This window comes from Xiphias gladius, chromosome 3, assembly GCF_016859285.1.
Source record: "Xiphias gladius isolate SHS-SW01 ecotype Sanya breed wild chromosome 3, ASM1685928v1, whole genome shotgun sequence".
Taxonomy (NCBI): Eukaryota; Metazoa; Chordata; class Actinopteri; order Istiophoriformes; family Xiphiidae; genus Xiphias; species Xiphias gladius.
The window spans coordinates 17,150,124-17,173,938 of record NC_053402.1 but is presented as its reverse complement, the minus strand read 5'-3'; the positions used below and the strand labels follow the sequence as shown (position 1 = coordinate 17,173,938).

At 41.2% G+C, this 23,815-nt stretch overlaps 1 protein-coding gene and 1 long non-coding RNA gene across 4 annotated transcripts in view; one reads left to right on the top strand and one right to left on the bottom strand.

The window, feature by feature from the left end:
* The first annotated feature begins 1,812 nt into the window (after positions 1-1,812).
* LOC120806371 lies at positions 1,813-11,821 on the top strand. Its single transcript, XR_005709688.1, has 3 exons — positions 1,813-1,869; positions 2,098-2,144; positions 9,870-11,821. It is a non-coding gene; the product is annotated as an uncharacterized LOC120806371 (long non-coding RNA).
* Positions 11,822-16,241: 4,420 nt separating this feature from the next.
* Positions 16,242-23,815, bottom strand: part of olfm2a (olfactomedin 2a) — a 44,085-nt gene continuing 36,511 nt past the window's right edge. For all 3 annotated transcript variants that reach the window (XM_040157448.1, XM_040157458.1, XM_040157439.1), the window contains 3 exons: positions 21,850-22,069; positions 19,386-19,492; positions 16,242-17,618 (listed from right to left, as the gene is read on the bottom strand). In XM_040157448.1, the coding sequence (XP_040013382.1) occupies positions 16,944-17,618; positions 19,386-19,492; positions 21,850-22,069 (1,002 nt within the window). In that variant the 3' untranslated portion in view covers positions 16,242-16,943. The remainder of the gene's footprint in view (positions 17,619-19,385; positions 19,493-21,849; positions 22,070-23,815) is intronic.

The following is a 23,815-nucleotide window of genomic DNA, read 5'->3' as shown; positions in this document are numbered from 1 at the left end:
TACTATGTCCTCTCTCATGCTCTGCAGTATTGCCATCAGATGGGTGGAAGAGGGAAAAAATGGGAGTATGCAAAGGGCTTGTGTGTTTTCCTGCCATACATAAACCAATGCTAATGCTATGACCACCTCACAGATATTTAGCTAAGCTAAAAGAGTGTCTGAAGAAACAGCTACAGTATTATTAAACATATAGGCATCCTAAATTTACACCCAACAATATACAAAGTTTACAAAAAGAGAGGAGAGACACAAAATCCTATCCTTTCAAAGCAGATGGTAGAACAGTTTGTATGTGTTGCAATAAGGCAGGACACATAGCATGGTTCTGTAGGGCCCAGAGACAGTCCATTGCAGGCCCCAAAAAAGGATCAGGACAGCAAGCAACAGTGGAAATAAATGATAGCTACTTCAGTTTTGCCGCAAGGAAACCCGCACCCTATGGAGTGGGAAGCAGGGGGGGCTTTTCAAGCTCAAGCTAACACAATGAAGTCCACCTGGACTTATAGTGGAATGTCCAGTAGTGGAAGAAAGTGGGGGCATATCACAGTCCCCTCCAAACTTGATATTAGAGCAGATTTCTTTACAGAACACTTTCAGTCACAATGTGTAGATAAATTGTGAGAGTGCAACTAGATGCAGTTGAAAGCTGCAAAAGCATTAGGAATCCCCAACACAGATTACTTGTAACTTGATGTCAATGTCCTTAGTAAGACCCTCCCTCGGATGATGGTATTGGTATTGGTTGCCCGGAAGACCATCATAATAGGGAGCAAAAACTAATACGCTGCAGCTGCCACCTGAAAAGGAAAGAAAACGGCCAAAGTACCTGCCTCAGATAAATTTTTTTTCCGCACAACACAACAGAATAAACTTTTTTGCTTGGCAAAACAGACAATAACTTAGCCCCAAATACCACCCATGAGTGGACAGCTGAGCATCAGCAGAGGCTGAGTTATTCATATCAACATGCTTGAATGTAGGAATAGGCACCTGACCCTGAATGCAATGGGGATACAGGCACTAAGTACCCTTGTCTTTTCGAAGGAATCATCCACTTGGGCACAATAATATTCAGGATGCATTGGACCATACGCTTTATGACACTGTGCATTGTGTGGATTACAAAAAAAGGGATTACAAAATCTGAACAAGGAACAGAGCTTGGCCAGAAAAATATTAATAGGTCAGAGTTATGTTACGAAGTTCTCCCAATTACTGGCTGTGCAGACACTCCTGATTCTTTTTTCACCTGAGCTGCACAGTTTGTATGAAGGGGAGGAAAATGATCTTTATATGGCTGAAACGGTAAGAGATTTGGGATGTATAATAATGGTTAACATACAGCCTCTAAACTCTGGAAACCCTTATCTGCCAGCCGTACCCCATGACTTGCTACCTGAAGACCTACAACTTGCAATACAGCCAGAGCCTCAGTTAGATTGGCTAGCAGACCCATTATACAATGAACCTTCTATTACCTCCCCTGTAGTAGCGAGACGATCCCATAGGAATACAGCAGGCCATTACACAAACCCTTTTAGTCTGCCAAAATCTGTATGCAGCCCAGATGAACATATTAGAAGTAATAATGGAAATGACATCCCTTAGGCTTCCAGCCAACCGGTCAAGGCAGTGTTCAGACCATGGGTTTACAACTGGCATGAAACGGTTTTAATTACTTTTTCACTGAGACAGTGACCTTTCAAATTGGGGGTAGATGTGGAGGGAAAGTTAAGAGGGAAAGTGGTCGAGCACTAGGACCCAGAAAAGGGGGCAGAGTCTATAAAAAGGGGCTGAAAGCTCACCTGGGCCTTTCTTCCTGGTTTGAGACACATTTGACAGACAGCCCTTGAGGCCAGCCCTTGTTTGGTAAGTATGTTTAAAAGCATGATTTTCATACTTGTAGAGCCATCAAATGCTGCTTTTAGCTCATAGTCTGAAATGAAATGTTTATATTTTTTTTGATTCCTCATGTTGGGACTAAACAGGGACTAAAACTTAGTTTTACTTACTTACTTTACTTGCTTAGTGACATTTGGAAATGTTTTTTTAGTGTCCTCAGTACATCATTTACCTATGCTCCTTTATAATATGTAGATTCTGCATGTCTGAGTGAGGACGAAACTGTGGTCCAGTTCAGCAAGGTAGGATTATTTTAAATTGCATATACTTTATTAAATGTTTGTAATGCTTAAGTATTTGTTTCAATGTTTTAGAGGGGAAAAAAATTGCTAGAAAAGCCAATGACTGTTTTTCCAAAAGTCTGTCATCAAATTGTAGTGTATCTTTTACTGATTCAATTGTATGGACCATGTATGGCTCCATTTATTTTTCTAGCTGTGTTTTTTGCTGTTAGGAAGGGAGCTGAGTAGTAGAGTAGCCATATTGAATGCATGCTTTGTTTGGTTTGAGTCACCCTAGTTTGCTGCCTGTAGGGATCTTTTGAAGTAGTGTTGGACAACTTTGACTCAAACTGAATCGTGTGTGGTATTTGTGTATTAATCTGCCTGCGTATCTTACCTCTTTTAGACATAACTCTATACTAACTTCCCTTATAGTCCAGTCCAGCCCCACACTGTTTTTTTTGTTTTATTTTTTATTTATCCCCTTTTTTAGCTTACATTTATCTTCTGCTTAGCTATAAGAGAAAAGACTATTTCATTTTAATGCCCTGTAAATAAAATCAATTTGCAGCTTCTGTTTCCAGTTAATTCTGGATCTTGTCTAATTGAGTATCCCTTGGTCACATATGCACACACATAAGTAAATAAACTGAAAGTGAGGAAATTAAAAGAAAATCTCCACACTTCTCATTTTCCTTGTCCAAAATAATGACAATGCATCTGTCTTGCAAAATACCAACTCTCTCACATCATTTCAATGTCATCCATGGTAGACATGAAAAAGCTAGACCAGTGTCTCAACCTCTTTGGTGTAATTGTAATGGGTCAGACAGAGAACAGTCTTTCACTTTATTTGTTCACAATAAATCTACACTTAAATGTGGTAAATTAGTTTTCCACGGAGCGCCACTAGATCCATTTGGCAACATCTGGGCCTCCATTGTTTGTTCAATCAGCCCCCGTGTAAAACCAGTCTGAACAACTAAGGTTCAACAGTTTAATCATTTTACTCACTTTGCACTGCTGCTGCTGAAGCTTTGGCTTAATTGAGTAATAGTAGAAGCCTTGATAGTAATCTCATCTGATAGATCATTAGGGGGATTCAGTACAAAATGTTTGAACCTTGTGTGTCCATTTGCCTGCATTAAGAATTCAAGTGAAGTTAGTCTAAAATTAGGAGCTGCAAAAACAAGGCCACATCTTGCCTGTTGTGCTCTAAGTAGGCAGAGGATGCAAACTTTAAATCTTTTATTTTGTTCTAGGTCTGTGGGTGTCCACAGGCGGCCTATAGTCTCCAGTCAATTTTAGACTGCTGCTTTTGTATACTTCATCCTTCCCTCAGCTTCTCCTATTCATCCTCAACTCTTTATTTTTGTGCATCAGAGGGTGGTTTGGTGTCTTTGTCGCTTGATCCTCTGTTGCAGTCGGCTTGGTGTTTGATCCACTGGGTGGCCTGTATGTGTACAGCTCTGCTCTTCTCTGAAAGTCAAGCACACGCTGATATGAATAATTAAAACGCTGGGGAGAGCCTCATTCTATTTTTTTTTTTTTTTTTTTTTTTTTTACAGAGCCCGACATCCCGACAGTGTTAGCTTGTTTGTAAGAGCGCTAAAGTTTTACTGAATCTGTTAGTGAATGTGTTCTCTGATGTTCCTCCCCTCGTTTCCTCTTGAGATCAGCTGGAACTTAATCACTGGTTACAATAACACTGGGAGGAAATTAAGGGCTGGGCTGTTGCGGTAACCTCCAAAGTTCCCACCCCTGCCTGTAACTACTGCCTGACACTCCCCCTTTTTTTTTTCTTTTCTTTTACTTTCTCCTTCACTCATTCCTCTACCTTTCTCCTTTTCTCCTCCGATTTTATATTTGGGGGGGGACCCCGCTGTGATATGAAATGTTCTGATTGCGGTTTGGACTCCTGTGTCCTTAAGGAGATTGAATTGACCAGTGGTTATGTCTCAATACAGTGGGTTTAGTGACCTCCTCCACCTCACTCTTATCAGCCCAGCCCCAGACTCAGCCTGGTCATGTCACCAGGCCAGCTCATCACTGCTCACATCTGGCAGTGTGGGGAGCTTTAGTGGGGACAGAGAGCCATTTGAAATAGATGCCTTAGAAAGACTGAGAAGCCGTATTAGAAATGCAAGTTATCACCGTGACAGAAAATGTATGCTCTAGAGACTTGGCTATTTTTTTTTTCTTCCACTTTTTCCTCACTTGTGTTCACTCAATTACACTTACAAGTCCACTTCTATGCCATTGAAATTCCTCTTCTTCACAGTTCTCCTCTTATCCTGCCATAAACCTCACTTTCAATACACTCATCTGCTGCCTCTACTGATATTCCAACCTGCTCTTTCTTTCTGATCTCCTTATCCTGCGCTCTCGCCCCACTTTCTCCTACTCGCCTAAAGCTCAATATTTTCGATGTCTGCTCTTCATCTTTTCACCCATCACTCTCCTGTGCAGCTTTGTAAATGCAAAGCACATAATTGCTCCCTGTGGCCCCATGATTTCCTAGTAATTTCTATAACGATGCTTGCTGGTTTGCTAATGTCCCCCCACTTTAGTTTTTGCCTAAGGTCACTTCAGATACAAATAAAAAGGCAAGTAGCGCAAGAAATTGATTGTTCCCACACACAACCCATGAGGAAACCTTCATTTTGCCTGCTCTTCCACTTTGATTTGACTGTTGAAAGTCAGTTGTTTTTCTTATTCGGGAAAGTTGTTTTGATGCTTCACCGTTTTGTGAGTGTATGAGGGTGTGCATTTGTCAGAAGAAACAACAAAATGTAACAGTACCTTCTTTTCATTTTCAAGTATCACTGCTTTGCAAAAGAAAGTCAGTGATAACCTACACTGTGTGTGTGTGTGTGTGTGTGTGTGTGTGTGTGTGTGTGTGTGTGTGTGTTTCACATTGAATTGCAGACTGCTACTCTTGCCAGCGAGATCAGTGGTTTGACAGTGCTGCTCCTCAGAGACTGCAGCATTTTGGCTGCTGTGTGACATCACCTGTTGCAGTCACTGCAACAACATGATCATTTCATCCCAGTGTGTAGCTGTACATGCAGCACCAGACCGATGATACATGGGCCTGAGGGCGGGCAGCAAGAGGAGATGGCGATCCTGCTCCCTCTGTGTCCCTGGGTTGCTTTGGTGATGGACGGCCCTGTGAATGGCTGTGACTGCAGAGTGGGGTGGCGGTGCCAGTGTGCTCTGTCCCCTCCATCTCCCTGCTGATGAAAGTAAAATTGATAAAGGCTCATTAATATCCAGATAGAGGGGAAAAAGCCATTGACTACCTCAGCAGCTCCTGTCACTTGTTTTTGGGAAATGAATTTAATAACTGGATCAGTAAAACGCAGTGATCACAGCCCTTGCTCCAATTTGCATATTAATGTAGCATGGTGCGTGAAGCCTGCAATGGTTATGGATGGGTGGGGCTGAAGCCACTGTTTTTAATTACCTTTACTTTGTGTTACTCTGGAGATGACAAGGGTGGGGCCCTGTTGCATCAGGGCAAGAAAAGGCAGCATTTCCCAGGTGGAAACTTCCTAATGCTTCTGCATATTTATTAAAAAGGTATTTTGGTGTCCCTACTCACCCAAAAGTCTATTGGTGAGATTTTTCTTCCTAATGCAATTTGAACAAAAATAATTACAACTATATGAATCCAGATTCATGGATTTCTTTCTTCAGTGATTTCACTTTGAGGCTTTTGTGCTTTCACACATAAATGAATACCTAAACTCTTATTAAATGTCAAGCCTCAGTGTGGTTTAGTGCATGTGTGAGGTATGGTGAAACCATTTTATGAATGTGTGGGCTTGATGTATGAGATGTTTAAAACAGAATATGTATTCTATAGGCATGAATTATACAACAGCTTTATGGAGCAATGTGAACTCGCACGTCTCAACCTGGAGCAAAATTCAGCACACACTGTAGGGGGAAGAGAGACAGACACAATAATTGAGAGAGAGGTGCAGTATTTGAAGCTGCCTCAAAAGATACCTGAGAACCTATAAACGCAATATAAACTAAAGTTTGGGAGTTTCGCAAGATGTTACAATTCAACTGAACTCCTGCCCACAGCTCTAGTTTGAGCTTAGCACCAATAATATTACAAACAAGCAGATGCATACTGCATAAACAGCTACCCAAGCAGATGTAACATAAGACATTCAGTGGTACTGAATAAATTAAAAAGGAATAGATATTCTTTGAGAAAAATATGGACAAGACAAAATGCATATACTCTCTTGACACCATGTACACCCACACATTCAATAACAGGTCATGCCAGAGGTCCATTGTAGGGTATTGGCCATATTTCTGCGATTGAATTGTGGCCTTTTAAAATCAATATGCTAATTTTCCTATAAATGCATGTATATTTGGCTCTATGCGCTGTAGGTACGCATTATCTTCTGACAATAATCCATATCACCTGGACCACGTTGTGTCTTTATGTATTAATTTCACATTTATAATTTTATTCTCTACCTGTGTGCAATTATTGTGTGACAGTCGTTTGATGTTGGATCAGATGGGTCTGCGCTGAGGTGAGGCCATCCGTAATCATCTGATAAGGCAGGTGTGAATTAGCAACAGCAGGTTCCGTTGACAGTTCGTATCATCTCACAGTATGTGAATGTGCTCATAGTTTCCATGATCGGCAGCTGTGTTCTGCCTCTGGATGTGTCTAGTCTTTGTGAATGTCTGACAAGTTTTGATATATCAGAAATTACAGTAGGAGTCAGTTTTGATGCAACATAAAAATATCCACAGTTCAAAACCTGTGCAGTCAACCCCACCAGAAGGAGACTGAAATTTGAACACTTTAGATGTGTCCTTGGAGATTTGGCCTTTTGGTCTTGGTGCAATTAGTTCTGTGTTTTAGTCACATAGCACTTGAGGTCTGTGAAATGGGCTCCCTCCTGTTACCATTCCCATGGTCACTGCCCCTGGTGTATTCTGACAGAGCACTTTTTTCCTCTTTTGAATACTTCATTTGTTGTAGAATAGAAAGGACAGAGAGAGAGAAGAGTTTTGTCTCTTCAGCGAGCTTCCCTCATCTCTTTTGATATTTTGGGGAGAGAATGGCATCTTGTCTCACTGACATACAGTAGAGAAGGCCTGTGATCTGACAGTCTTCTCACCTAACCTGGATTTCACTGTCACTCTACCTGTCCCCCTCAATTCTCTTGTCTGGACTTTCTAATTTACGGTGCCGCATTAGAAATTGCTTATTCCATTGCTGCCCCGCATTTCTAGTACTGGGGGTTGCATATACCTACACCCTGCTTGAAAACAAACTCTTCTAATTAACATGCTAAACATGTTCTACCAAGTTAGAATATTAGCCTGAAATTTATGAGAAATATTAAAAAAAGACTAGAGCCACCATTAAAGATTTTTGATGGTCACATCTGTTCTGGCTAAAACTTCAGTGTACTTTGTCCAGGATAATGAATACTGCCTGGTACAAAAGCTGGTCTACAAGCAGCATGTATTTAAACCCTGTGTGTGTGTGTGTGTGTTGGAAGTCGTAGTCACAATCTGGGACCCCCTTAATTTAAGCAGGTTAAGCAGTGCGTAACCTCGATCAAAAAAAGGGACAAAATATATGAAATATGTAAGTGATTCATCTGTTTCTAATAGTTAGTCCTTTTTATAATAGCTTTAGGTCTGTGCTGGTGCCTTTTTTTTTTAAATGTTTTTTATTGGTTTGTGCTATTCTTCGAGCCAGTACAGGCTACTGCTCAAAAGGAAAACGATTACAAATGAACACCAATGTTGTGCTTAAATAGCCCCTCCATGACAGTTTTTGACCACTGATAAGCAAGACCCCATATTGTTTGCATCCAGTCTTTAACAGATTTCTTTCACAAACTCCACCTCCACCCCAGCAATCACCGGTAAGCCTCGGGGGAGTTAATTACAATATAATCGCTCCCTGATCTCTACTGTGCTCAGTGTGGTGTATGCTTAGCGAGTGACAAAGTTAGAGCCTAGATGCCAAATATCAACTCTGCATATATTAATAATAATCCATAATAACCCATTCCAAGCAAATTGCCTGACTAAACTGTTTAACGTGGTTGTTATATAAAATAAAGCATGATTTTTTTTTTTTTTTTTTTTTTTTTCCAACTGCATTTTACGTAAAGTATCCTTAACAAAAACCAGTTCTACAATGAATCTATCCTAATGCTGCAGACATAGTACCTGCAGGCTGTTGTGAGACTAACTTGAGAACATTGTGTTACCCTGTCCACTGGTAACCATACTTTACACAGTAAATCCAGCAACATAGACAGTCAGTTTTTCCCAAGAATTAAGGTAGCAATACTTCTACTGCATTCACTGACATCATTTGAACTTGTTAATGCATTAAAGCCATGTGTAGGTGGGTTGAGGGAAAACTTTGTAGAAAGAGACAGCTGTGGATCTTGGAGCAACATACCTGATTCACAATACATAACATTGTAGATTTACTATGCACGGAACATAGAGGCTCTTTCTGAGCCTCTGAGTTTAAAGCCTTCAGGCTTTTGTTGCCTAAAACCAACCACAGACCGAGATCTGGATGCCAAGCTGGTCTCTCAAAGTCCTGTGTTTTGTGCACCTGGCCTCCACCCCAACCAACTCCTTGTGACTCCAGTGCAATACATAAATGAAGTTCTTCATTCACTCAAAACAAGTTGCCCTAATCCGGCCAGAACTTGATTTTATTTTTTTTCACCACAATGTAATTGAGAAAACAGTTTAGTATTATATAAAAGCAATTTCTAGGAGACAGGGTTGCCCAGTCACACTAGAAATTATTTGATATCTAACCAATTTTTTTCAGCGCTAGAGCTCAACTGCTCATTTGGAAGTCAACAAGAAGCTGTACTTTTGGCTGGCACTTTGAATTTCTACATTAAAATCAAATTTAAACTCAACACAACAGTGTCACACAGATTTACTTGCTGCCATGAGCAAATTCACTGTTTGAGATGATTCTATTGAAATAGTTTGAACTCTGGAAATATAACTGTCATAAACACAACTTCGAATGCAGAGCTTATTTCCAAGAGTCTTGGCTCAAGAGGTATCAGCTTGAGTGTCCCCATCATATCTGGCTTGTAATATCAGCTGCAGGGGAAATGATGATTCCTGTTAATAAATCTGTTTTCATAGGGTATATTCTCCGTGAAATATAGGCTTTCAAGGAGAATGATAAGGTAATTGTCACAATAAATTTCATACAGTGCAAATTGTCCATCACAGATGATCACCCCCATTTTTGCTAAGCCAAGCAGCTGCTACTCATCACTTTCCTCAGGTCAGTTATCCTACACAGGGTTCTGGTCAATGTTCAACATGTTTTCAGCTCTTGCTTGTACTTGCATGGATGGGAATGGTGCTTCTAGAACATAGAAATTCCTTTAAACATAACTGTACAACTGAATCTTGTACAAAGCAGGGCTGAACTGGCCCCAAAGTATTTTAAAATCCAAAACTCTGTTATGACTGGTTGTCAGTTTTGTGAGTAGGTCCGGTTTAAAAAACACTGCCATAACTAATGAATGCACTGTGCAAAGACTTCCCCTGAACAGGTCCCCATCAAAAATGTATTTCTTGTTGAAATATAGCCAAAAACTGTAGTTCTATCACACAACCTGTCTCTTTTTGTCCTCATTTGTCCTTCAAAACATCTGGAGTTAACTAAACAAATAATCCTTGTTTTATAATCAGTGATATTGTTTAAGTACACTGACAACAGATGAGCTACAACCCTTGGCACCCCAGGGCATGTGCCACGCCCAGCTCCACCAACCTTGCCGTTTGATGCCTCGCCACCTAAACTGCGAGGGGTGGAGGAAGTCATCAAGAAGGCAAGGTCAGCATCAGCCCCCTGGCCTAATGGGCTCCCCTACAAGCTGTACAAGAACTGCCCCCAGGTGGTGCTATGAAGGCTCATAAAAGCAGTTTGGAGGAAGCAGCAAAAACCATCAGAGTGGCAGCAAGCCATCGGTGTGTTTATTCCCAAAGAGCAGAACTCCCATACCATCAGCCAGTTCAGAAGCATTACTTTGTTGAATGTGGAGGGGAAGATTTTCTTCTCTATCCTGACAAGGAGAATGACCATCTTCTAATGGGGAAGCTAGCCAAGCAAAAACACATGGAGCGCCTGGCAAAGATCAATCGAAGCCATCTGCCTGGGAAGCAAAAAGTGTGGTGCTACAACACACTATAACAAAGTGATATGGCTGCTAAAGGTCTTTGAAATTCCCACATCAGAGGTCAGCAGGATGCACAGTCTAGCACACAACTACATCCTTAAGTAGTTTTGGCTTGCCCAGCTGCTTTTCACATGCATGCCTCGAACATGCTGGAGTTCCCTATGAAATTAATCAGGCTAGGGTACAAGCAAGAGAACAAGCAAGAGAAAGCCCCTTGTACTGGAGCTGGAGGAGCCCGCAGACCGGCTCATAAGAGTGCGAAATACCCTATCCACACATGCCGCAAGTGGAAGGTAGACCATGCCGTCACCAGTTTGAAACACCAAGAGGTGACCGTTTCAGTTCAGACTGGTCATTGGCCTCAACAGTTCTGGTCAAAAGCCTCCAAGAAACAGCAAAAGTCCATGGTGGTGGACGCAGTCACCAGGCTAGAGCAGGGTAGTAGCAAAGAGCATCCCAGAAACAGCAAAGCCTATCCTAACAGCTTCGTCTAGCCAGGCAGCATACTCCAAGCACCTGAACAAGAGAGGAACACAATACTCAGACCTGGCAAAAAGTGGCAGATGTTGGCAGACCACAGAAGGCAGCTGGTCTTACCAAGAGAGACCACTACAACCACTATCCGGCCAAACATCGTCATGTGGTCTGCAGTGGAGAAAAGGTCCTCATGATCGAGCTTACCATCCCCTGGGAGGAGGGCATGATAGCAGCCCATGAAAGGATGCAACTCAGTTACTAAGAGCTGGCAATGGAGTGCCAAGAAACTCACTCGAAAGCAAGGGTTTACCCCGTGGAGGTCGGATGCCGGGGCTTTGTCGGCAAAGCGCTAGTCCAACTGCTCTGTGGTGCTGGCATGACAGGGCAAGCCTGAAAGCTGTGAAGGAACTGGGAGTTGATGCAGAGAAAGCCAGCTAGTGGCTGTGGCTCCAGAGGATGAGTAATGTTTGGGGGCCAACAGCCCTGTAAAGGCACCCCCAATACGCCCCCCCCCCACTGGAAGATGTACTGGTATAGCAAGCGAAACATCAGTGAACGGCTTCCAGCTGAGGACCCTGCAGCTGACCTAATGGCACTGGCGGAGGTGCGACAGGCTGATATGCGAAAGCAGGAAACACCCTCACCTGTATAACGATGTATCACAAACGTGTCTGTTTTTCACCTGATTTTATCATTCAGCACATCTAGAGTTAGCTAAACAAATAATCCTTGTTTTATATTCAAAACTGTCTTAAAAAAATAAAGAAAACAACAGTACACAAAATTGCTCTTCCTCATGAACATATTGTTTTATAAACCAGTGTGGTGGGTATGACAAGTGATCCTGCTATTGCTTTTGACTGCATTTAGCTACATGGGCGCTACAATTATAAAAATGTTTATACGGTAAAATGTGCTGTCCAGGTTGACAAAGTTTTGATTGTTAAATAATGATTTATAAAGGCCCAATTTGTCATTCAAGTCTTTATTCTATAAAAGTTACGTCAGTAAACCCTTATCTACTTCCAACGCATTTTTTTTTGTTGTGTCTTGTACCATCTTGGAGCATTGCAGGTGCTGAAAGTGTTTCTCCCCCCCTCATTATTTTTTTTGTTGTTGTCATTTTCAGTGATATTGACTTATTGCACTTATTGAACTCTTATTGCTCATATCTGCTTGTGGCTATATTGATGTGATGGTGATGTTTGAGTTTATGTATCCTTACCCCTTCAGCACACCAGAGCTAAACCATTATATCTTTTCACTAGCTGCATCGTACTGTAATTACAGAAAGAGAATGGGGATCCAGGAGACACTGCAGTTCAGTCTTTTATGGTAAGGCTTTACTACCTCAGTGAGGTGTACGATGTCAGGACGTCGGGGTTATAAAACTGAATAAGCCATGGTTACAGGCTGGAATGATTCTACTTTACTGTCCTTCACAAAATAGTACCTAATGAGATTAGGGATGTGAGTGCTGAATCAATGAAAGCTCAAAACATAATTAAAGAGCCAATTAATGAGCAAGGTTCTCTGAGGAGTTAAGTGGAGTAAAATTACCTCCCCTCTCACTAACCCATCATTCAATCTCCACACCACAGCACATCCTTTTTGAGTTCAAACATGAATATGAAATACTGGGGGAAATAAGGACACCGAGTGTAAGTTATGTTTAATCATGAGGAAACAAACATCGGAAGCTTTGTTCAAAGTGTCACCTCGAGGGTTGGGGAGTTGAGGAAAAGTTTGTTTACTGTGAATCTGGAGGAGAGGAGGTGTTGTTCCAAGTGCGGCTGAGGGTGCAATTAATGAGGAAGAATGGTACAGTGGAAAAAAAAAACTGAATTAGCAGATATATGAAACAAGAGTTTGACCACTTGCTGTCAGGATAAAGTTAGTTGTAACCAGTATGGACTATATGAACTTCAGGGACAGAAAGCAAAAGTACTCTGTATGTACGCAACAGTTTCATCAAAGACAAGTCTCTCGAGCAGCTGCACACACAGATGATTGTTTCCATCAAAATAAATCCTTCCTCCCAGGGATAGCAGCACAATAAAGTGGCAACTGGGCTTTTTTAATTCTTGAATTTTGGCCTCTATCTCTGCTCCTGCCTATGCAGCCTCACCCCTGTGCACTCTATTGCTGCCATACCTGCACTCAATCAGTTCAAATGCATGTGAGAATGCATGCTTATAGCCACTTTAAGTAGATCGAACTGCCAGTGCTGGTCTGTGCTCTATTGTTCATTTTGGATTTCTGCTATGCTTTAATGCGTGCTGCTCACAGAGTGGTTTTTGTAGATTAATACAGCCCCAAATAAAAATTCTGCGTTGTTTTCCCTAGGGACCTCTACGACTCTGCATCAAGGAAATGTTCTGGCAGAGTCACTGCTCAACCCCACACCAGTGGAAAATTTAACTGACGAAATGGCTGTGGGCCTTTCAAGGTGAACTAGATGTAGATTCTTCCGTGTTTGACCACGCATGACAACAGTTATCTCTAAACTTTTAATCTACAACTTTATACTATGTAATACAGAGCGATCTTATGTATTACACCATGCTATATCAGTGTTTGCCAACAATAGATATTTATTACCTATCAACTATTCTCTACATTTGGGGGGAACTAATGTAAGTTAAAAAGATTACTGAGGTCCTGGCAACACGACCTTGGATACGCCTTCATTTTTAAATTCAATATCAAAGTTACCTGCATTACAGTACTGCGTGTGTGTTTGACTGTGCAACTGTCTCCAGATGCCAAATTCATTATGATGTTCTCATTGGCATCAAAGACAGCAATTCTTCCATTCAGTTCTTACAAAAATGAACTTCTTTATAATCTGAGATGTGAATATTTGTCTTTCTGCTCCACCGAGAGCTTTCATGTGATTTTGTGTATAAATTATCCACCTGCCTTTTCTCAAAATCAAATTTGTGACAGCTCCATATACATGTTTTCATCAGTTATTGTCATGCTCACAGTATCATGCTCACCTCCATGAGTACACTTGATTCACTTTGATCATTTAGTTCAGCATGTAGATTTAAGCAGTTTACTAATTTATTGTTCAGAGTGATCATATCGTCATCTACAACTGCAAGCTCCACATTTAGGTCCAGACTTTCCTAATTTACTTTATCCAGTTCAGTATTGTCCCAATGGGTTTAAACATAAATCAGGTGCGAGGTGACACAAAACCAATAACTAATCATTGCTACCTAATATTAACAACTTTTTTGTGCTTCAAGTTTTGCATCATATTGAGTTTTACACCACACTTTTTGCATTCATCTACTCTGACACTGTTGAGTGATACTAAACTGCTCCTTCATAGTTATTTAATGGTTTATACACAAATTTGACATTTATCCATTGATGATATCTAAAGGGGTCTGACAGGTTGGCGAATATAGTGACAAAGGCACTAATTTGGCAACACTGCCTTTAAACAACCCCCCTAACTTTTTGCGCAAATTCATTTTGAAAGGGCAACAGCCAGTGGGGGAACTCCAGCACCAATGGTTGGCCGACCACACGGCATTCGGCTAACCAGTGGTGTAGCCTTATCATCAGTCAGTCAGTCGCGGACATTTGCATTTACAGGGCTGGCCCCACTGTTGTGGTCCAGCAAAAAAAGTTGTCAGCAAAACTTATGGGTTTTTTTTCCTTTACTACAGCATAGCTGCATAACAGCATAGCTTTTTGTTTCATTTCCCTTACAGAAACATGAATTTGCAAGAATTTATTAAAAGTGAAGAGAAAATATTGACTGAATGGGAGAGTGGCAATAACTTATATATTTCTTTTTTTATTCTAACTAAATGCATTGGTTTTTTTGTTTTGTTTTGTTTTGTTTTTATTTTTACTGTAACAAGTTCAAATTGATGAAAAAAATTTGTTTCTATCGTGGAGCCCATTTAGTTTCAGGTCTTACGTGAGTAGAATATGGACATGATTGGATAGATGTTCCTTTCACATTTCTTAAATGAGTGCATTTTTCCAGTCTGGAGACTAGATTTTCCAGTTTGTTTGATCATGGAGATTGCATTATCTGTGTGCAGTCTTTGTTTCCTTCCCTGCTCTCTGTTAAGGGGAAAAGTTTGTTGGCTGGAAATTGAAGGCCTATTCCAGCCAGTCATGCCTAACATTAAATACCTTTTGTGTACTGGTAAAACTGTCAGCGCCGCACTTGACTAAAGGGTGATCTGTGAAACCCTTTTTTACAATGAGTAACCTTCGACCCTGTTTTATAATTGCCTGCACACCCAGGATGGACTGTGCTATTTATTTATTTATTTATTATTAGCAGCTGACTGCTGCTTTTTTTTATTTTTTTATTTTTATTTTTTTAGACAGTGTGAGAGCAGAGAGGATGCTGTGGTGAATCCGATCTCAGGACAGCAAGATCAGTCTTTCACTCAAGATCAGTCTTTCATACATATGTGTATGTGTAATTGCAGTTTACTGATTAATGTCTCCATCAGCCATTGTTCCTGTTAACTATTTCAATGTCTCCTTATTAACAGTTACATAGCTACATTTTTATATATATAACTCATTTACTTTCCCTCACACAGTGTAGTTCATACTTTACTATTTTTATCTGAGACTTTTGGATGGTCTGTATTGTTGTGTATTGCATTGTGCTTTAAATGTCAGACACTACTGTGTTTGAACTCAGGGTTCTCTTCAGCACAGCACCTTATTGACAGAAAGGTCATCCAGGATGACTAAATCACCATGGTTATGCAGGGAAAAGAAAAGTGATACCTCCTATTTTATTCTGTCTTCTGTGTCCACCACAGCCTCTGCAAAGAATTGATGCACCCTCACAAGCCTTTATAAATGAGAGGAATAATATGATAACACAGTGGGCTGTTGTCTTTTTCCAAAGTGTCCTCTAGACAGCAGAGAATGCTGTGAGGCTTCAGGATTTTTTTAGTTGCAAATGATAAAAAAAAAAAAAAAAGATGCACTGAAAGGTCTGCAGTTTGAGACGTTCATGTCAGGAGTGTCCCACTGTGTGTCTTCAGTTTGAACATTTCTCTGCGGAAAGCACCTGAAAAGACCTGCGCATCTAACAAGATTAAAGCAGATTGGCGCTTGACAAGCAACAATAACTGCTCATTTCTCTACTCAGATATAAATCCTCTTAGAATTCCTTTTACATTTAGTTTCTCCTTTCCTTTTTGTGCCTATCGACCCTTCGCTCCACCACCTGCTCCTTTTACCAGATGTGTCAGCTGTGGCTGTTGCAGTTGAATTTAAAACTGTTTCATTATATGGGAGCATGCTGTTTTACTACACAGAACCCTATGCCCTGGCTTCTGTAGGTGGAAGAAATTCGACAAAATGTTTTCAAAGATATGGTTTAATGCAGCTCCAGAGATTGCCTTGTCAGTATTCACATGCTGTCACCTCATTATTTTATGTTTTGGCTGCAGTAATAATGGCCACTCAGTATCAGCAAGGTAGATATAATTATTTCCAGATTTTAACTTTTTTGAAATTGTGCCATTCGGCATATTATTAAATTAAGATTTTTTGATTTCACGTTTCCTATAGATTTCAGTCAACGACAAAGAATAAATGTGTGTCCCGTTCATTCAAGAAGAAATAAAACAAATGTTAATCATAACTAAAAAAGAAATGTCACATCTTTATGCTTTTAGGGTACCCATCTTGGGAGTACACATCTAAGTTTGAAGCCATATTTTAAAACACAGCGAGTTTGTTCACCCCTTCCAAATACAACAAAGGTCTATTTGAAATGAAAGGACAATTAAATACAAAGTCATAAATGGTAAAGATTGATATTTATTTCTCATCACAAATAAAAAGAACCATGCTTACTCATCACAGAAAGAAAAAATAAAGAAGCGCTCAGTCTTTTTATCTTTACCGACCTTGCTGTCGGAGTGTTTTTTTGAGAATGTGAATAATAGCAATCTCTATGAAGATTGAAATTCTTTAAAAAAAATCCAAGCCTATGCCCATACACTGAAGCCCCCATCCCACACCTCCCACAAACTGTGCCCACCTCCACCCAGCTCCATTGTCCCTCCCCGAACAATGATCACAGCATTATTTGAGTGGACTCTCAGTCCCCAGAAGTCTTAATAACCTGGAACAGTGTGACATTATAGAGCACCTGGTGTCCGTTGTTCCAGGTGTACAGGACCCTCTCCCTGGGGTTGTAGTCCATCATGGAGATGTGGGAGTATTGATTATGGAAGGGGATGTCTGTGTACTCATAGCTTGATGTGTTGGTGTAGTAGGCAAAGTAGATCTTGGCACCAGCTAGGTGGGAGTTGGTGACGTAAAGTGTACCGCAGATCATAAAAGACTCTCCAGCACTGCGCTTGGGAAAACCTGTGTCCCAAGTCTGCAGCACTTCTAGACTCTGGGGCTCCAGGCGGCTAATGACAATGTTCCCAGCATTTGGGATGGTGGTATAAACCGCCCACAGGCCATTCTCATCCGCCATGAGATCGATGTCAGAGGAACCTCCCCAGGAGTAGGGAAAGGTGTTGTTATAGCCGGCCCCACTCAGGCTGCGCTGCACTAGCACACTTCGAGAACGGAAGTGGTACTTGATGATGATGTTGCTCTGGTACTTGTTGTAGTACAGTGAGCCGTTGTAAACCACATGGCCAGTGCCTGCCCAGGGGTGAGGCAGCAAGTGCTGCACAAAGTTCTGGCCCTTCATGAAATCATTCATTGTGCGGTATTCCAGGACACGACGTCCCTTGAAGTAACCATCCATGGACCACACCTGTGAAAAGAAGAAAGATGAATCCCATTGGGAGGAAGGGACCAATTAAATGAGTTGATGAAGGTCTGAAGGTTATCGGAGAATATTGTTGTTCTGCTATATACGACACACCTCTCTGACACTGTTTCTTTGTGGCCGGTGGCAATGCCCTGAGCAAAGTAAGCGTGTTCCTTGTATGTGATAAATCTCTATTTGTTGGAGTGTGAGTGTATGCCTTCATGTAGTTGTGCATACTTGAATGTGTGTGCAGAACTATTGATCTCTCCTGTGTGTGTAAGTGAAAATGTTGCGTGAGATTTGCAGTCGACCACTGCTTGTGCTCCCTGCCCTTTCCAGTCCACACTTACAGAAAATCAATTCATTTAGCAGCTCTATATTTCTCCTCAAGCACTCTCCACGGATCTCTCCACTAGCTTGGCCCCTGTCTGGCTGCATCTGCCATCTCATTCCCCCAGTGCTTCTGTCGAAGGACAGTTCAGCTTTTAATTGATTCAATTAAACTGCAGTTGGCTTAGATATTTATTTTTTTGTCCTGAACATATCAAGAAGAACTTTGCAGTGATGAAGCTATAATTCCTCTGATGTTCTACCCATAGCTTTTCTCCTGTTTCTCTTTCCCTGCTCTTGCCTCCCTCTCAGGTGTAGATTAGGTACTTTTCTTCAATAACAGTTTGACTGGGGAAGAAGGAAGGGTATGGGAGGAATAGGGTGCAGTGAGGTACAGCATCTGAATTATGGAGAAGGTGAATTATGGAGAGATCATGGAACATTTAGCATTGTTTCTCCTCTGCCTGCTAAATGAGTCCCTAGAGCTGAGCAGGAGGCAGGAGCTAAGCCAGGACAAAGCTCTAGCACATTTAAAACATGTTTTTTTTTTCTCGTCTGTTTGGCTCCTCGGCAACAATAACGTCTCCCAGATATGATTATCGGTGCGGGTGTTGATGCGATATTGTCGATGTATCTGGCTATTTATACAATCAGTCATTGATCTAAAGAGTCTAATTTGATCAAAGCAAGTCAAGTGATTTTAAGACAAAGATCAAGGCTTTCAATCACAGAAATTGACCTTTTCTGCCAGTAATATCTATTTAACCTGTTATGATCCAGGGTGGAGATGAAAAAGGCGACCTTCATCTCTCCTATTGGACTTCATCAGTTTCTTTTCCCCTATACAGATGGCTAATAAGCTTTTCAACTGTCCACCACCACCACCACTTCTCCATTTTACCAGACCCCACAATTCCTCCACCCCCCCGTGTCTTTTCCCATGTGTTCCATACCATGTGCCTGCCCATACAAAACCACATGTCATCCCTAATCAGCTGAAGCCATTACTATATCATCTGGGTTCCGAGCAGCTCAGCAAACTCCTGGTAATTGCCTAGGTGATTTAGAAAACTTTAGCCCAAACAACTCATTCATTTCTCCGCTGATGATGAAGTGATTAATCAGCTTGAGTTGCAGTGACAGAGGAAGACAGGGAGGAGGGAGAGGGATGCTATCCATCAGTGCCTCAGCTTTGCATCCCCATTTCTCTGTGTCTCACCTCCTCCAGAACTCACGAGAAGTCCTACTCAGGCAAAACACTCAGTCACTGAAGTATCATAGCCGCATTGCTGTGAGTTTATTTTTTTCATTGAGCGGCTGACAGAGTTTGGCCGGTTTTTGACAATGACTTTTGTTCTATTAAATCCTCTGAACTATAAACTTGGGTAGAAGGGATTAAAAGGTAAGACCTGAGGGGTGTAAATAGAAACAGAGACTTACTCTGTTGTCTGAGCTGGGGATCATGGTATCTGTCATCCAGGAGCCGAACCTTGACCCTGATGCACGTACTGTGATGGGATTACTGACCCCGGTGAGCTTCCCACAGCCTGGAGATCAAAGAAGGGAAAGAGGTAAGATGGCATACAGATTTATGTCTACTATATATACCCTAGAGCACATGTGCACTATGGCACTGTCTACACAAGTGAGCACTTTATTAGCAACACCATACTAATACTGGCTAGTGCCTGTCTTTGCTTTCAAAACAGCCTCAGTTCTTTGTGGCATGGATTCCACAACATGTTGGAAACAGTCCTTGAGATTCTCTTTCACACTGACATGATTGCATCACATCATTTCTGCAGATTCGTCAGCTACACATTCGTGCTGTGAATCTCCCGTCCTACCAAATCTCAAAAGCGTTCTATTGGATTCAGATCCGATGAATGGGGAGACCATTGAAGTACATTGAACTCACTGTCATTTTCATGGAACCAGTTTGAGATGACTTTTTGCATTGAGACCTGGTGCATTATCATGCCGGAAGTAGCCATTAGAAGGTGTGTAAATTGTGGCCATAAAGGGATGCACATGGTCAGCAACAATACTCAGATAGGCTGTAGCATTCAAATGATGATTGATTGATATTAAGGGGCTCAAAATGTGCCAAGAAAACATTCCCCACACCATTACGCCACCACCACCACCAGCCTGGAATACTGACACAAGACAGGTTTCGTCCATGGATTCATGCTGTTGATGCCAAATTCTGACCCTACCATCTGTGTGCCTCAGCAGAAATCCAGATCCATCAGACCAGGCTCTGTTTTTCCAGTCTTCAACTGTCCAGTTTGTGCCCACTGCAGCCTCAGATTTCTGTTCTTGGCTGACAGGAGTGGAACCTGACATGGTCTTCTGTTGTTGTAGCCCATCTGCCACAATGTTTGACGTGCTATGCATTCTGAGATGTTTTCCTGCACAGTTGTAAAGAACACTTATCCTGTTCCTGGAGACAGCTTCAACCAGTCTGGCTATTCTCAGTTTTTGTTAGCAGAACTGCTGCTCACGATGCGTTTTGTTTTTTGTACCATTCTGAGTAAACTGTAGAGACTGTTGTGTGTGACAATTCCAGGAAATCAGCAGTTTCAGAAATACTCAAACCAGCCCGTCTGGCACCAACAATCATGGCACGGTCAAAGTGACTTCTGATTAACATAAACTTAATATCCTTACCTTTATTTAGATGGTTTTATGCATTGCAGTGGTGCCACATAATTGGCTGATTGGATAATTGCATGAATAAGCAGGTTCACAGGCATTCCTAATAAGTGTGTGTGTGTGTGTGTGTGTGTGTGTGTGTGTGTGTGTGTGTGTGTGTGTGTGTGTGTGTGTGTGTGTGTGTGTGTGTGTGTGTGAGAGTGTGTGTGTGAGAAGCAACAAAAACTGAGATTCTAGCACTCTCAAATGGGATGCATTTAAAAGTATGTAAATGAATTTATTGATATCATCATTTGCAATTTGCTGGGAGTGCAGGAGGTATAATTGCATCCCCTAAATGTCAGTGGGAGATATAAATAAGGTTGGCGTATAAGGCATTGAATCTCAATCTTTTTAAATCTCTATTAAAATCTACTGAGGTTCAGCTTTAAACAATTTTAAGTACAGAAAATTATGAATGACCTCATCATTAACAACTCAAAAATGTATATTTCAAGAGCGTTTATTACATATATGCTATTAGGAGAAATGAATAGGTCAGCGTTTTGTACAATGGTCTTTGTTTTCAATTGAATCTTTAATTGAATCTTCACTAAACACATTGTATTGCATTTTGATATGCAATATTGATTGAATTGATTGATTTATTCATTTAGTGATATTTTTACAAATGTATATTTAAATATTGGTTTTTCTAAGAGTTCTTTCCATTATTGTCTTAGTGTCCTTTTCTCTGCCTTTTTTATCCTGTTTTGTAGAAGACTTAAAAAAAATTCTAGGAGTAATATATGGTTATTATTTCTAATTATCTCTGCTTGAAGTTATTTCCTTTATGAAAAAGCTTAAATCCAATGGAAGACAATAACAAAACACTAATGACCCAAAGGCTAAACACTAACTGCAGTCTCTTTTAGTTAAGTCATCAGTGTATATATGTGGGATTTTGTAAAATCATCAGTTAAAGCTAACACATTACATGAGAACAAAATCAATTATTCATTCAGGCTTTCTGGGCCAATTTTTCTTAATTTATGCAGATAATCTGAGCTCTCAGGAGAGTGGAAATGTTGACAATATACAATGGAGTTTTGACCACTGATGATCCTAATTTAATCATTAATTCCCCTCTGCAATGCTGTTATCAAACCTCAAATTGTTTAAGTGCTGCAATGATAATGAATTTCAAATCAAGCATTCATTGCCCACATACCCACCTACCCCACACCCACTTGCATATATTTTATACCTAGTTTCTGCATGCAGGAGTGGAGCCTGGTCTCCAGTAGTAGGACTCTCTGGCGCAGCTCCTCATAATCGTAGGCCCCCATCTCCTCTTGGATGGCCATCAGCACCAAGGATAGATTTCTCACCTCCTCCCGAAGGCGTAGGATCATCTTGGCGTCAGCCTTGTACTGTTCCAGCACTGGCAGCAGGGGGAGCAGCTGGGTCACCTTGTCTTTCAATTCCTAAGGTAATCATCGTAGAGGAGAAGATATGGAAAAGCAAAGGGAGATGGAGAAGATTAAACCCTGACAAAATAAAGAGGACAGGGGATGAGGTCGACCATGCTACTCTGTAGAGGGCATTGTGTGCAGAGGACCCTTTCAGTCTCCAATTGTTGCTTCTGGTTCATAGCCTTTCTCTCAATCAGGAACTGGTAGCTGGCTGCTGGTTCATCTGTTCCATACCTTTAGCGCCTTGATTTCTCAAGAGACTGATAGTAGAACTGCTACTATGACAAGATATAATTTACTGTGATCACATGTATTCCTGATATTTCGGGAGAACATACTGAAATTCGATTTCTCTTTCCTCGGCTTTGTCTTAGACTTTCCGTGCACATATCTTCTCCTAATATTTATGTCCTTTACAATAAAATCATCCGTTCTCATTTGCCTGCTTGTTTTGTAACTGTACTGATCATGCTTCCACCCACGTGTTTTCACTTGTGCAGGCTTCTTATTATGATCTGTAAGTACAGCTTTATTTCCATTTTACAATCCTTTGTGTGGACGGAAAAGCCACTGACTTTACACTGGTTAGGGCGATTACATTTTCACCCACAGTTAAGGAAAATGGTACTGCTGGGTATAAACTTAGTCTGTGACTCATATGTTTAGAAGTGAAAGGAACAATGTGTCTGTAGGTAGGAGTGCAGGAAGCAGCAGGAGAGCCAGGCTGCCCGCGTGGAAAGTAGAGGGCTCGAGAGAAATAGGTGTATCAATAAAGTGTGGCCGCCACAGGAGGGGCTGTTTCCTCCTTGTTAAGGTTTATCGTAAATCTGGTGATGGAGCAGCTCTCACCCGTGTGGCGCCACATCATAAATCTCATTTTCCCCTTTTCTAGCCGTGGAAATTCTGTCTCGTTAATCTCCCACGCTCTGCCATTGGCAACTTTGAGCTGCACGCATTCATCAGCCAACCTGCTCTGGTCAAATCCTGCTTTTTTTTCCTTTATTGGATTCTGGATTTGCATTCAGACAAGACCTGGGATATAATGATTACCATTCTGCATAATGTAGTCATCTCAGGCTTTACTGATGAATTGGCTAATTTCATAAATATCTTCGTTACCTCTACTGGAATATTGTTCATAAAACACACTGAAAGCAAAACACAGTCAGTCATGTTTGTCCCAGGGTTTCAGCGGTAAAGCGCACTTTGCATTTATCAAGGCATCTTTTAATCAAACTATTTTATGGTCTGTCTAATATCTGTAAGCGTTTCAGAAATATAGAGAAGGCCTGGGCAAGACAGTGTGCTGACAGGACGGCAAAAAGGCCCACTGATAATGGCAGCTAACTCTTGGCTTGTATAGAGATAAGGTGAAGATAAATGTGAATATATGTTAAGTATATAGAGTAGGATGAAAGGTTGAGTGAAGAGAGGAAAGGAGAGGATGTAAAGAGAGGGATGAAGGAAGAAACTCTTCTTCTAGGTCCAAGAGTTTAATAATTCAGGAGCATGTGAATTTGCTCAAATTTCCTCTGCGCATGACTCAATGACTCAGAGATAGTTTTGGAAGTGAATTTGTGTACCTATGCTTATGCGGCAGTCTATCGAGAGTCATACAAAATTTTATTGTCTGTGAAGAGCAAAAGATATTGCAGTGCACCTGGCAAAGTTTGTGTGCACAAGGAGAGCAGTGCCACATCTAATAGTATCTGCATTCACTTGATAATACACACACGCACCACTGTACAGGAGGTGACA